We start from the raw sequence: 14,061 nt of genomic DNA, 5'->3' as shown, positions 1-14,061 counted from the left end.
TCAAAAAACCAACATCTAGTCTTAGTGATTTTTTTCAGCAGTCAGATGCCTTAGGTACTGTGCTACAAGAGCTCCTTTATACTGGCTATATACATTTATTTTAAAATCACACATTATATTAGAAAAATTTTTTCACATCAAAATTATTCATAAACAAAAAATATTTTAAATTTATAAATGTTTATTATAGTAAAATGACCTTACCAAATATATGTATATATAAGTGGGATTGTACTATTTAAAATTTAGCTATATGAACATTTTTGTCATGAAATATAATAGTATCACTTGTACTTTCCAGTTTTTCTATTATAAATAATATGATGATCTTTGTATATATACTTTTGCATTTCTAAATATATCCTCATGTCATAGAGTATGAGTTTTAGAAGCTCTTAGTATATATTGAAATTGCTTTTCAGGAAGTCTGGGTCAGTGTTGGGTCTTCTTAGCAGGAGATAGAAGTCAGCCTGTCCTACTATATTCTAGCCCTGTTAATGGCTTGTTAGAGGCCCTATTTTACTATGAAGGCTATTAGGAGCTACTGACTCATTTTAAGTAGACAAATAACAAGATTTGCATTTTTGATTCTAGCTTCAGGGCATAATAGCTTTGTCAGTCTCATTTAGCCCCTAGGAAACATTCTAGATATTGGTGATACTTGGCAAAGTGCAGCATATTTGGGTGGAGAGACAAGAAGGGCTCTTACCTGTTGCTATGGAGAAAGCAAGTCAGAACTTCAGGATCTGACAGGCAAAGGCTGGTAGAGGGAATCCTCAGTGGATAATGCATGCCAAGATGTTTTCTGTCTTACTAATGCTGCTGCCTCTGCTTAATACCTATTTACCATTTAGGTCTCAGAATACTCACAGCAGCCAATATTTTCTGAACGCTTACTGTGTGCGTCTTGGACACTTTGCTATACTCCTTCATGCATCATCTCATTCAGTCCTCTGAAGTTACCAAAAATCAAACACTGCCATTGAATCGGTCCTGACTCACAGCAACCCTTTCTTGGGTTTCCAAGGTGGTATCTCTACAGAAGTAGATTGCCCAGTCTTCAGAGGAGTGACTGGTGGGTTTGAACTGCCAGCCTTCTGTTAGCAGTGAAATGCCTTAGGCACTGCTATCAGACCATTATTATCTCCATTTTGTAGATGAAAGAACTGAGGTCAGAGAAAGGTTAAGCATCTTGCTTGTGGTTTCAAACCTAGGGTCACATGTCTACAGAGGCTGTGCTCTTTACTACTGAAAGGCACTGCCTTTTGCCACTTCCCTGGACCATTACTGAGCCTTTGGGGGTAGTTCTGAGGTTGATTTCACAGAAGGCTTTTGTTTGTAAGGTAATTTTAAGGTTCTTGAGTGTTAAAAAAAAGTGTCAGGCTTCTACCTATTTCCTACTGTTCCCAAAAGATTGAGAGTGGGGATTTCCGACTGAAAGCTCCTTGAAGGCAGGTCCTATGATATAATCATCTCTTCATAAACCAGTGTCCATCACGGTGAGCTACAGAGGGTGTTCCAATAAATGACTACAGTGTTAAATACAATTAAGTTTTCCCTAGAAAATTGATCAAATTATGGTAAAAAAGCCACAAAGATAAATCAAAGAAATTATGGTTAACTAATTCAATAAAGACTGTGTATGTGGTACACCCATCTTTGGAAACAATGTAAAAACACTGAATCACATCTGTAAAGTATTCTCAGTTCCCAGAACAATTTCATATTCATTTACAATAGCTGCTATTAGGCACTAACAATGTGCCAGACTCTGTGCTAGATGTTTTACATACATCATGTCATTATGTAATTTGTTTTTCACAAGAAACTTACAAGTTAGCAGAATAGCTATTATTATCCTTTGTGTGTTTCTTTTTTCCCAGAGGAGAAGCTCAGGTTTGGAGAGACCATTGCCCTGCATGCTGTCCTTTTTATTAGGGATTAAATGAGCTGACATAGATGAAGCCCCTCCTCTTTTGCCTCAGGGCAATAAAGGCAGATCCCCAGGTTTCCTGATCCTTTCACCCTTGGTTCCTTGTATCTCAAAATAATTCAGGGCTTCAGAGGAAGTGCAGCGAGTTGATTCTCATGTACCGGGAGAAGAAAACATAGAGGTGGCGGAACCAGAGGAGCTGGCTGTGGTGGCAGGACATGGCTTTCTAGAAGAATCAAAGAGAACCAGTTAGGGAACATTTGCACTGAAGTACTGGTTCTATTTAGTTCTGGTTTCATCTTAAATCCTTCTTCCCTCCTGAACCCCTTAAACTACAGCCTTATCTGGCTGCTTCTTATAACTCACAAGTCTTCTCTTGATAAGCCTTCACTTACTGCTTCCTTTTCCCTTTTCCTAATTACCACCCTCTGACAGTGGTAGGTGAAGACACTGGTAGCTAGAGCACTTATTACGGGCTGCCAGAAAACTGGCAGAGCAATTTACATGGATTATCTCAATTTCTGTTGTACATAGGGTTGCTACAAGTCAGAACTGACTTAGTGGCACCTGACAACAACAATAACATTTCAATTTTAACAACCTTGTGAGTTAAGTACTACTATTATTATTGCTTCTTCTTAACAAAACAAAACAAAAACAGATGAGGAAACACATGGATTTCAAATAGCTAGTGGGTAATAGAGCTGAGATTTGAACTCAGAGTCATCTGATTGACTCTGGAGCCTCCATTCTTAATCACTTTGCTCTACCATCTCTCATATACAACACAAACAGGGATATTATGTGAAAGCCAGTTAGAATACTGTTCCCAAACTCCTCTGACTTAGGTAAGTTGGCAAGGTACAGTCATTACAAGGAGAGGAGGAGGAGGAATGGTACATACAGGTATGGGTTCTCCTTCCTACACAGTGGAAGAAATGAATATTACTTTATTATTCAGACCTACTATAGTTCAGTTTCAATTAGGCTGAATAGATCATACTCACTGATTTAACTAGATATAACATATATAAAAAGGATCTTGCCTATTTTTTGTCTAAGTACCACAATTAAAACTTCCTCTCTAAGCTAGTATCATTGCAAACTTCTATGTAAAGAATTTATAATCATTGTTAAAATATACAAGGCTTTAGTGATGTAAACACACTTGCGATAACCAAGCTTTAAATGATGAAAGGAATTGGGGCAGAACTATCATCGTAAAATATAGTCAAGCAAAATATGTAACACTGTTTCAGTGGGAAATACAATTTAATTTTTAAATGAAATTTATTATCAGAAGCAAAAAAATGGATGTAAGCATGCATGAAGTACAATGCTGTCAGTGATAGGATAATATCTATATGCCTACAAGGAAGACCATTAATACTACTATTATTCAAATTTATGCACCAACCACCAAAGCCAAAGATAAGGAAATAGAAGATTTTTCCAACTTCGGCAGTCTGAAATTGACTGAACATGCAATCAAGATGTGTTGAGTATCACTGGTGACTGGGACGCAAAAGTTGGAAACAAAGAAGAATCACTGGTAGCTGGAAAACATGGCCTTAGTGATAGAAATAACACTGGAGAATGCATGATGGCATTTTGCAAGACCAATGACTTTTGCATTGCAAGTATCTTTTTTTAAGAACATAAATGAAGGCTATGAAAGTCCATGAGAGCCAAAATCTGACCTTGATTATATCCCTCATGAATTTAGAGGCCATCTAAAGAATAGATTTGATGCACTGAACACCAATGACTGAAAACCAGACAAATTGTGGGATGACATCAAGAACATCATACATGAAGAAAGCAAGAGGTTATTAAAAAGACAGGAAAGGAAGAAAAGACCAAAATGGATGTCAGAAGAGACTCTGAAACTTGCCCCTGAATGAAGAGTAGCTAAAGCAAATGGAAGAAATGACAAGAGAAAAGAGCTGAACAGAAGATTCCAAAGAGCAGCTCAAGAAGACAAAGCCAATTATAGTGAAATGTGCAAAGACCTGGAGTTGGAAAATCAAAAGGAAAGAAAACGCTCGACATTTCTCAAGCTGAAAGAACTGAAGGAAAAATTCAAGTTTCAAGTTGCAATATTGAAAGACCCTGTGGGCAAACATTGAATGATACAGGAAGCATCAAAAGAAGATGGAAGGAACACAAAGAGTCACTGTACTAAAATGAATTGGATAATGTTAATCCATTTTAGGAGGTGGCATATGATCAAGAACCAATGGTATTGAAGGAAGAAGTCGAGGCTGCATGAAGGAATTGGCAAAAAACAAGGCTCCAGGAATTGATGAGTATTCACTCATTGAGATGTTTCAACAAATGGATGCCCCACTGGAGGCACTCACTCAGCTATGCCAAGAGATCTGGAAGACAGCTACCTGGCCAAGTGACTGGAAGAGATCCATATTTGTACCCATTCCTAAGAAAGGTGATCCGACAGAATGTGGAAATTATCAAACCATATCATTAGTATCACACGCAAGTAGAATCTTACTGAAGATAATTCAAAAACGGCTGCAGCAGTGTATTGACAGAGAACTTCCAGAAATGCAAGCTGGATTCAGAAGAGGACATGGAATGAGGGATATCATCGCTGATGTCAGATGGATTATGGCTGAGAGCAAAGAATGGCAGAAAGATGTTTACTTATGTAAAACATTCAAAAGCATTCAATTGTGTGGATCAAAACAAATTATGGATAACATTGAGAAGAAGGGAGTTCCAGAACACTTAATTGTACTCATGAGGAACCTGTATACAGATCAGGAGGCTCTTGCTTGAACAGAACAAGGTGATACTGCATGGTTTAAAATCAAGAAGGGAGTGTGTCAAGGTTGTATGCTTTCACCATACTTACTCAATTTGTATGCTGAGCTAATCCAAGAAGCTAATCCAAGAAGCTGGATTACATGAAGAAGAGTGTGGCATCAGGATTGGAGGAAGACTCATGGACAACCTGTGGTAAGCAGACGACAGAACTTTGCTTGCTCAAAGTGAGGATGACTTGAAGCACTTACTGATGAAGTCTGAAGACTACAGTCTGCAGTATGATTATATACCTCAATATAAAGAAAACAAAAATCCTCACAACTGGGCCAATAAACAGCATCACAATAAATGGAGAAAAGACTGAAGTTGTCAAAGACTTTGTATTATCTGGTTCTACAATCAACACCAGTGGAAGCAGCAGTCAAGGCATCAGATGTACTGCATTGGGCAAATCTGCAAAAGACCTCTTTCAAATGCTGAAGAGGAAAGATGTTTCCTTGAAGATTAAGGTGTGCCTAACCCAAGCCATGGTATTTTCAGTCACCTCTTATACATGTGAGAGCTGGAAAATGAATAAGGAAGACCAAAGGAGAGTTGATGCTTTTGAGTTGTGGTGTTGTAGAAGAATACTGAGAGTACCATGGATTGCCAAAAGAACAAACAAATATGTTCTCGAAGAAGTGCAGCCAGAATGCTCCTTGGAAGCAAGAATTACAAAACTTCGTCTCATCTACTTTGGAAGGAATCATTTCCTGGAGAAGGATATCATGCTTGGTGAAGTGGAGGGTCCATGAAAAAGGGGAAGGCCCTCAACAAGATGGATTGACACAGTGGCTGCAATGATGGGCTCAGGTTTAGCAGGGATTGTGAGGCTGGCATAGGACTGGGCAGTTGCTATGAGTTGGAGCCAACTCGACGGAACCTAACAACAGCAACAGCATGCATGAATTCACAAGACAGTGTGAAAAATTTGAAGACCATAACAAAAACAAAATGTTTACTTTAAATAACATTGGGAAAAAGGATTGAACTTTGTAGTTTAAACATTTGATTTGTCTATTTTTCATAATTACCAAATTATAAGCATTTTCCAAATCATGCTGCCCAAGTGGCTAATTTCTGTAGAGTCCCTAATCTTTCAGTGATTTTTAGCATTAATTCCAGAAGCTGGGCATTTGTAGTAATTATATATTATTGTCAATTTGGTTTTTAAAGATTATTATTATATATAAATATATTTAATTGTTGTGGTGGTTAAGCTTGAGTGTCAACTTGGCTGGGCCTGGTTGAGTGGCTGAGCAGCTGGATAAAGTATTCCCTATGATAAGACTGGTAATCAACTCCATGGTGGAATCTACTGTGAGCAGCTGAGTAGCTGCTTCCCGTATATAAGAAACAGCTTTGGGAATGGTCTCTAGCTCATAGCACACTTGAACCCTGCATGCAGCTGTGTCATTGTTCAGCAGCCTGCCATGTTCTGTTGACCTTGGGACTTTCAATGAACCTGAATGAATGGCCTGCCATCTGGTTTGATAACATCAGGACTGTGCCTTTTTATTTGTCAACCTTGGGCTTCTCAGCCTCAGCAGCTAGCAGCTGTCTGAGTGAAGAAAAGCCTCTAGCTCCATTGGGCTAGGAGCAGGAGGCAGAACTGAAGCTCAAGGCTGATGGGCTTTCACCCAGCCCCTAGAGCCTGGCACTGTGAACCTGGACTTAAAACCTCCAAATTGTAAGAATAAACTCTTGTTAAAGTCATCCCATTTGTGGTATTCCTGTTAGAGTGGCACTAGGTAACCAGAACAGAATACGGTACCTAGAGTGTAGGGTGCTGCTCTGACCTAAAATGTGGAAACAGGAGTGGAGTGCATCCTTGACCCAAGACCCTGGCATACAGCATGAGAAACAGCAGAAGCAGAGCCAAGAGACCGGCATGAGAGATAGCAGGAGTAGAGCCCAAAGACTGGCATGAGACAGTGACAGCCTTACCAGACCATGGAGGAGAAAGCTGGATGCCTTTGGGTAGGCGGTTTCCTGGCAGAGTGTGTTGCCTTCAGGCGTTAATTGGTAAAAAAGGCAGCATGAAATGGACTAGCAGGTTGGCTGGCCCACGGAACAAGAAAGCTTAGTATTTTTTGGGCAAGAAGATTTCCTGTGGAGTGAGTTGCCTTTGGCATTAATCGGCTGAAGCAGAGAGACCAAGGAAATGGGAACCAGAGCTGCCTCAGCCTCAAGGGTAGGATCATGGCTTTTGGGGGTGGAACCACCACAGCCCCCTAGGTTTCAAAGAACCAGACCTTTACCAACTTGGTTCTGGAGTGTGGGGCCACTCGTTCATGTGAGCTAGTAGGAAGGTGTCAATGCCGCTGCCCGAGTGAGGGGGCAGGGCTGCCATGCCCAAGAGGGAGAGGAAGAGGGCCCACCAGGCCAAGGGAGTGAGGTCACCACTCAGGAACTAGAGGACTGCAGTCACCCAGTGAAGGAGATCTGCACAGATACCACCCATTGAAGATCTGTACAGGTGCCAAGTTGACAAGGGGTGGAATTGTGGTGGTTAAGCTTGTGTGTCAACTTGGCTGGGCCTGGCTGAGTGGCCGGGCAGCTGGATGTAGTACTCCCCATGATGAGACTGGTCATCAACTCCCTGGTGGAGCAGCTGAGTAGCTGTCTTAGGGATGTGATCTGCTTCATGTATGTAAGAAACAGCTTTGGTTCAAGCTTATGGCACGCTTGAACCCTGCACATAGCCGTGTCGTTGTTCAGCAGCCTGCCATGCTCTGCTGACCTTGGGACTTTCAATGGACTTAAATGAATGGCCTGCCATGTGGTTTGGTAACATCAGGACTGTGCCTTTTTATTTGTCAACCTTGGGCTTGTTAGCCTCAGCAGCTAGCAGCTGTCTGAGTGAAGAAAAGCCTCTAGCTCCAGTGGGCTGGAAGCAGGAGGTGGAGCTGAAGTCCAAGGCTGAGGGGTTTTCACCCAGCCCCTAGAGACTGGAACTTTGAACTCAGACTTAAAGCCTCCAAATTGTAAGGATAAATTCCTGTTTGTTAAAGTCATACTGTTTGTGGTATATTCCTGTTAGAATGGCACTGAGTAACCCAAACAATTGTGATTTGTGTGAAAGTTTGCAGAGCAAATTGATTTTTCATTCAAATTCATAGACATTTTGTTTGTGACACAGATTCCAATCCCCACAGTGTAACACCACTCTTCCCACCTCTCTGTGTTTACCATTTCCCTTTGTCCTTCTTTCCTATCCCTTCCTGCCTTCTTAGCTTTATTTCTGGGCAAATGCTGTCCTTTTGATCTCATATGGGTGATTGCTCTAAGGAGTGTGTGTACTTCCCTGGTATTACTCTTTACCTTACAGGCCTATCTGTTGTTTGGTTGAAAATTGAGCCTGGGGATGAGTTCAGTTTCAGGCTTGAAGGGTGTCTAAGGGCTATAGTCTCTGGGTTGTTTTTTTATAGACTGTATTTTTGTACTACTTTTTGTTCAAATTTGCCAAGGGAATACTAAGAAATATTAAAATTGCATATGTAGTTTTTGATTTTTGCTTTTCCCCCTGTACATTGTATTTGTAGCTTTTTCACCAAACATCCTTCGAAACTATGATCTTACTGGTTATGTAGTACGAGTTGTTCTTACAGGTTTTTCTCCTAAAGTTTATTTTACCAAGCTCCTCATAAAAGTACCATGATCACTAGTGAGGACTCATTACAATTGGATGTGGCACAGTCTCCAGCCACACATGCACAGATAGAGCCACCATAGTCTTCAGCCACACCCAGACAGAACTACCATGGTCTAACACAGTGCTTGGCACAGAGGAAGCACACCATTCACCTGCCAAATATTAGCTCCTTTTTTGTCTATCAACAATTATGCCAATGAACATCCTTGCAAATCAATTTCTAAACTCATCTTTGTTCATTTCCTTAGGATAAAATACTAGAAATAAAAATTATTGAGTCAGAGTAGGTATACATTTATTTAAATTATGCAAATAATACATGATTATACTATAAAAATTTTTAAAAATTAAAAAAGAGTAACTTACCTGAAATTCTACTACCCAGAGGTACTCTTTGGATGTTCTTTGACTGTTCACGTGTGTGTGTGTATTATTGCTCTGTAACCTTTTTTTTTTTTTTTTTAACTACTTAATATATAAAAAATATCAAAGAATAAGTATAATTTCTGAGAAGCCATCTGACACTTTCCAGAAAGGTTGTACCCAGACTCACTGTGAAAGGAGGCTGGGCTGCAGCTTGTAGCAAGTGAATGTCTTGAGATCAGCATCTGAACCAAGTTACCTGCTGGCTCCATGGCTGATTGGAACTGCCATTATAAGACCTGATTCTGTCCACCAATCAATTGTAAAATTTCTAGCCAGGGAGAAAAGTGCAGAAGAAAAGGGGGAAAAATTCACCAAATTCAAGAAAATAATACCTTGCTTACAAATCAGAATTCCTGAAGACATGAAATAACTTAATGTGAATAAAGAAAGCCAACAAAAACAGCAATCAGATCATGAATATATTCTAGATGAAAATAATTTTATAGAACATGTGTCAAAGGTTAAAATAATAATAAATAAAAAATATTTAAAAAAAGCTAAATAGAGAAATAACAATAAGAAAGAATAAACAAAACTCAAACCCACTGCCATCTAATCAATTCCAACTCATAGTGCCCTATCTATAGGACAGGGTAGAATTGCCTCACAGAGTTTCTAAGGCTATAAATCTTTATGGAAGCAGTCTGCCATTTTTTTCTCCCATTAAGTGGCTAGTGGGTTCAAACTGCTGACCTTTTTGGTTAGCAGTCAAGACATTTAATCACTGTACTACCAGGGCTCCTAAGAAATAATAAAAAATTATAAAATAGTAATCAGAAATGAAACAACAGGTGAACTCCAAAAACCAAACCAAATTCATTGCCATTGAGTCAATTCTTACTCATAGCGACCCCCACTGGGTTTTCAAGGATGCAAATCTTTACAGAAACAGATTGCCTTGTCTTTCTTCCACAGAGAAGCTGGTGGGTTCAAACTGCTGATAGTTTGGTTAGCAGCCAAATGCCCTAACCATTACACCACCTACAATAGGTGGATATAAAGTAAAACAAAATAGAAATTTTAGAAGTGAACAAAATATGAAATAGAGAAAAAATTTGAAAGAACAATTAAGAGACATGGAGCATTGATTAAAAGTCCCCAGGATATATTTAATAGGAGTCCTGAAAAAGAATGGAGGGAATTTCACACAAGGGATATTTGAAGAGATAATAGATGAGGATTTTTAGAATTGCTGAAAGATATGAGTCCTCCATGGGTCCTCAGTTTGAGAATAATGAACAGAATAAATATAAATAAATCTATTCTAGGCATATGGCAACAAGACTGCAGAACTCAGAAATTCAGAGGGAATCTTAAAAGTTAATACATGGGAGAGATACCTACACGAGTTTAAGATTATACTGACAGCGGACTCATCATTAACAATGGATGTTGCCAAAAGACAAGGGAATTACACCGTCAAACATGATGAGAGAAAATAACTGAACAACTAAACTTTCATTTCCAGCCAAACTCATTCAAAAGATAGGATGTTCCAACATTCAAAGGCTAAGAGAATTTAACTTCCTGAGACGCTCACTGAAAGAATTATGAAAGAATATGCAACAGCAAAAAGAAAAGTGAACTGAAGGAAATGTGTGGGATGTAAGAAATGACAGATGACTAGGAATCAACTTGTCAGTAATAATATCCCTTCTTTTCTTTTGGTCACTGTAGGCTTTTTTTGGTGCTCTTTTGCTAATTGTTGGAGATGTTGGGTTAAGGTGTTACTTTTGGCTCTTTCTTCTTTTTTGATGTGTGCATCTATTGCTATAAACTGCCCTCTGCTCACTGCTTTTGCTGTGTCCCAAAGATTTGGGTATGTTGTGTTTTCATTGTCATTTGATTCAAGGAGTTTTTTAATTTCATTTTTTTATTTGTTCTATTAGCTAGTTGTTTTTAAGGAGGGTGTTATTCAGTTTCTACATGTTTGAGCTTTTTCCGTTGATCTTCCTATTGTTGATTTTTACTTTTATAGCATTGTGATCTGAGAAGATGCTTCACAGTATTTCAATGTTTTAAAATTTACTAAGGCTTGTTTTGTGGCCTAACATATGGTCTATCCTGGAGAATGTTCCATGTGCTGGAAAAGAATGTATATTTTGCTGTTTTTGGGTGAAGTGCCCTATAGGTATCTATAAAGTCAAGTTGGTTGATTGTATTGTTTAGTTCTTCTGTGTCTTTGTTGAGTTTCTTTCCAGTTGTTCTATCTTTGATTGAAAGTAGTGTACTAAAGTCTCCTACTATGACTGTGGAGTCATCTATTTGTCTTTTCAATTCTATTGAAGTCTCATTTATATATTTTAGGGCTTTTTCATTGGGTGCATAGATATTTATTATGGTTATGGCCTCTTGTTCAATTGATCCTTTAATCATTATATAATGTCCTTCTGTGTCTCTTATGGTGCTTTTTTTCTTAAAGTCAATTTTATCAGAAATTAATACCACTCCTGCCCTTTTTGATTGCCATTTGCTTGATATATCTTTTCCCAATCTTTGATTTTTAGTCTACTTTTGTCTTTGTCTCTAAGGTATGTCTCTTGTAGACAGTGTCATTAATAATATTCTAAACTATAATAATGAGAATGGGGTTAATCAATTGTAGTTAAAATATGCTGAATTTCTTGTTGTAGGAAGAACAAGTACTGAATAAGTCTATGCTTTGAATTATACAGTTATAAATGGTATTAAAATTTTAGGGGTGGCCACAGAAACTCTATCTGTCTGTCTATCATCTATCTATTGTTTCCAAAACAACAGGTGGAGAGAGTAGGGAAAGGGTATGGAAAAGTTGACAAACAGAAGGCAGGGAAAGAGAAGGAAGGGAGAGAGGAGAATGTTGAACATAAAACACAAAATAAGTAGAAATAAGTCCAAATATATTGTTGTTGTTGTTGTTATGTGCTGTCGAGTCAGCCCTGACTCATAGCGACCTCTCCTTGGGTTTCTGAGCCAGTATCACTACGGAAGTAGGATTGCCCAACTTTCCTTCCGAGGAGTGGCTGGTGGGTTTGAACTGCCAGCCTTCTGGTTAGCAGTCAAGTGCCTTAGCCACTATGCTACCAGAGCTCCCCCAAATATATTAGTAATTAAAATTAAAAATAGACCAATACCAAATATACCCATGGTAGGATATTTCCTAGTAAAATTAAGGGGAAAAAAAAAAAAAAATCAAATTATACGCTGCTTACAGACAGCTAAAAATCACAGTAAAAGGTTGAAAATAAAGGAATAAAAAAAGCATAAGCTATGCAGATACTAACCTAAACAAGCTATTATAGCAATGTTGGGAGCTCTGGTAGTGTAGTGCCTAAGGCACTTGACTGCTAACCAGAAGACTAGCGGTTCAAACCCACCAGCCACTCCTCGGAAGCAAGGTCGGGCAATCTATTTACGTAGTGATACTGCCTTGGAAACCCAAGGAAGGGTTGCTATGAGTCGGGTCCAACTCCACAGCAAATAACAACAACAACAATATCAATGTTAACACTAAAATAGAATTTAAGGCAGAAACTATTGATAAAGAAAGACATTAGAGGATCATAAAAGGAATAATATGCAAAAGAACATATAGCAACTTTGATCCTTTATGCACATACAACCATATAAAGCAAAAATTGACAAATGGATAAATCCAGATCCAGGATGAGAGTTTTTAACACACTGATATCAGAAAATAATAGATCAATCAGTAAGGATACCCAAGTTTTGACCAAATTAAGTACCAAGCTTGACCTGTAAGTTCTATCTAGAACCCTAAATGCACACTGAAAATACACATTCTTTTTAGGTACATGTTAACATTTACAAAAATTGATTATGAACTGGCCACTAAGGAAATTTCAATCAATTTTTAAAACTCAGTGTTGCATAAACTACATTCATTGACCATAAAACAATTAAACTAGAAATCAACAATAAAAAGATTTTACACATACACATTTGTAAACTCTAAAATACACCCTAAAAACCTAATGGATTAAAGAGGAACTCTCAATGGAAATGATAAATTATATATAACTGAACAACAGTAGAACTACATATCATTGTGAAGTGTCGCCAAAAGGGAAATGTGCTTTGAGGGAAATTAGTTGTAGTAAAGTGTTTTTTTTTTTTTTTAAAAAAGACTGAAAATGAAAACAAAAGTAAGCTTTCAAGCTCAAGAAATTAAAAAAAGAGTAAACATAAATAATACATAGAAGGACCAAATAAAAGAACAGAAGTTAATGAACTATCAAACCAAAACCAAAAACTAAACCCATTGCTGTTGGGTCGGTTCCAGCTCATAGTGACCCCCATTGGGTTTCTGAGGTGGTAAATCTTTATGGAAGTACATTGCCCAGTCTTGCTTCTGCAGAGTGGCTGGTGGGTTCGAACCACCAACCTTCTAGTTAGCAGTCAGATGCCTTAGGTACTGTGCTACCAGAGCTCCTTAGTGAAGTATGAAAGATAAAAATAAAAGCAATGGACAGGGATGGTTATCTGTGACTGCTCAACACTGCATTCTCAGCATTTAGCAAAGTGCCTCTTAGAAGGTATGTTTATCACAGAAAATTCAGAAAATAAATCTAAGCAAAACATTTTAAAAATTCAGTATCTCTTGAGTTTCAACAGATGATTCTTTCTCTTTTTACCTACTGTCACCATTCTCTCTAGAGTCCCTGGGTGGTGCAAATGGTTAACTGCTTGACTTCTACTAGCAGAAAGGTTAGGATTCAAAGTCACCCAGAGGTGCCTCAGAAGATAGGCCTAGCTATCTGCTTCCAAAAGGTCACAGTCTTGAAAACCCTATGGAGCTCTACTCTGCACAATGGGGGTCACCATGAATTGGAATCAACTTCAGGGCAACACCAACTACCCTTCTGGAAAAAAATTGGAATGATTTCCTGGACCTGCTCCCTCCCCAACTCTAACGGTGCTCAAAGCCACCTGCACCACTAAGAGCTTTTGCTAGGATGGACTCACTAGGTTTAGCTCTGTCTCAGCAGCCAGGTATGCTTCTAGTGGCCTGCCTAATCTGCTCCTTAGACAAACCCTTGGCAGGTCTGAATTCCTCTTATACTCAAGCAGTGAGCTCTCTGTTCCATGTGTAAAAGTGAAAACTGGTAAATCAAAATGTGCAATAATGAGGGACTTATTACATATTTTATGATATAATTATACAACACATTATATAATGGAGTAACTGGCAATCACTACAATTTCCTTTCTATAATTCTTA

At 38.5% G+C, this 14,061-nt stretch overlaps 1 protein-coding gene across 1 annotated transcript in view; it reads right to left on the bottom strand.

Annotated features, from left to right (window-relative positions):
• Positions 1-2,060: 2,060 nt before the first annotated feature.
• PIGL (phosphatidylinositol glycan anchor biosynthesis class L) overlaps positions 2,061-14,061 on the bottom strand; it is a 118,844-nt gene continuing 106,843 nt past the window's right edge. Inside the window, exon 7 of the mRNA XM_007945580.2 lies at positions 2,061-2,159. Within this exon, the coding sequence (XP_007943771.1) occupies positions 2,061-2,159 (99 nt within the window). The remainder of the gene's footprint in view (positions 2,160-14,061) is intronic.

Source organism: Orycteropus afer, unplaced genomic scaffold, assembly GCF_000298275.1.
Source record: "Orycteropus afer afer isolate SDZICR_OR568_19922 unplaced genomic scaffold, OryAfe1.0 scaffold00139, whole genome shotgun sequence".
Classification (NCBI taxonomy): Eukaryota; Metazoa; Chordata; class Mammalia; order Tubulidentata; family Orycteropodidae; genus Orycteropus; species Orycteropus afer.
The sequence above is the reverse complement of the archived record's forward strand: the minus strand, read 5'-3'. Positions and strand labels throughout refer to the sequence as shown.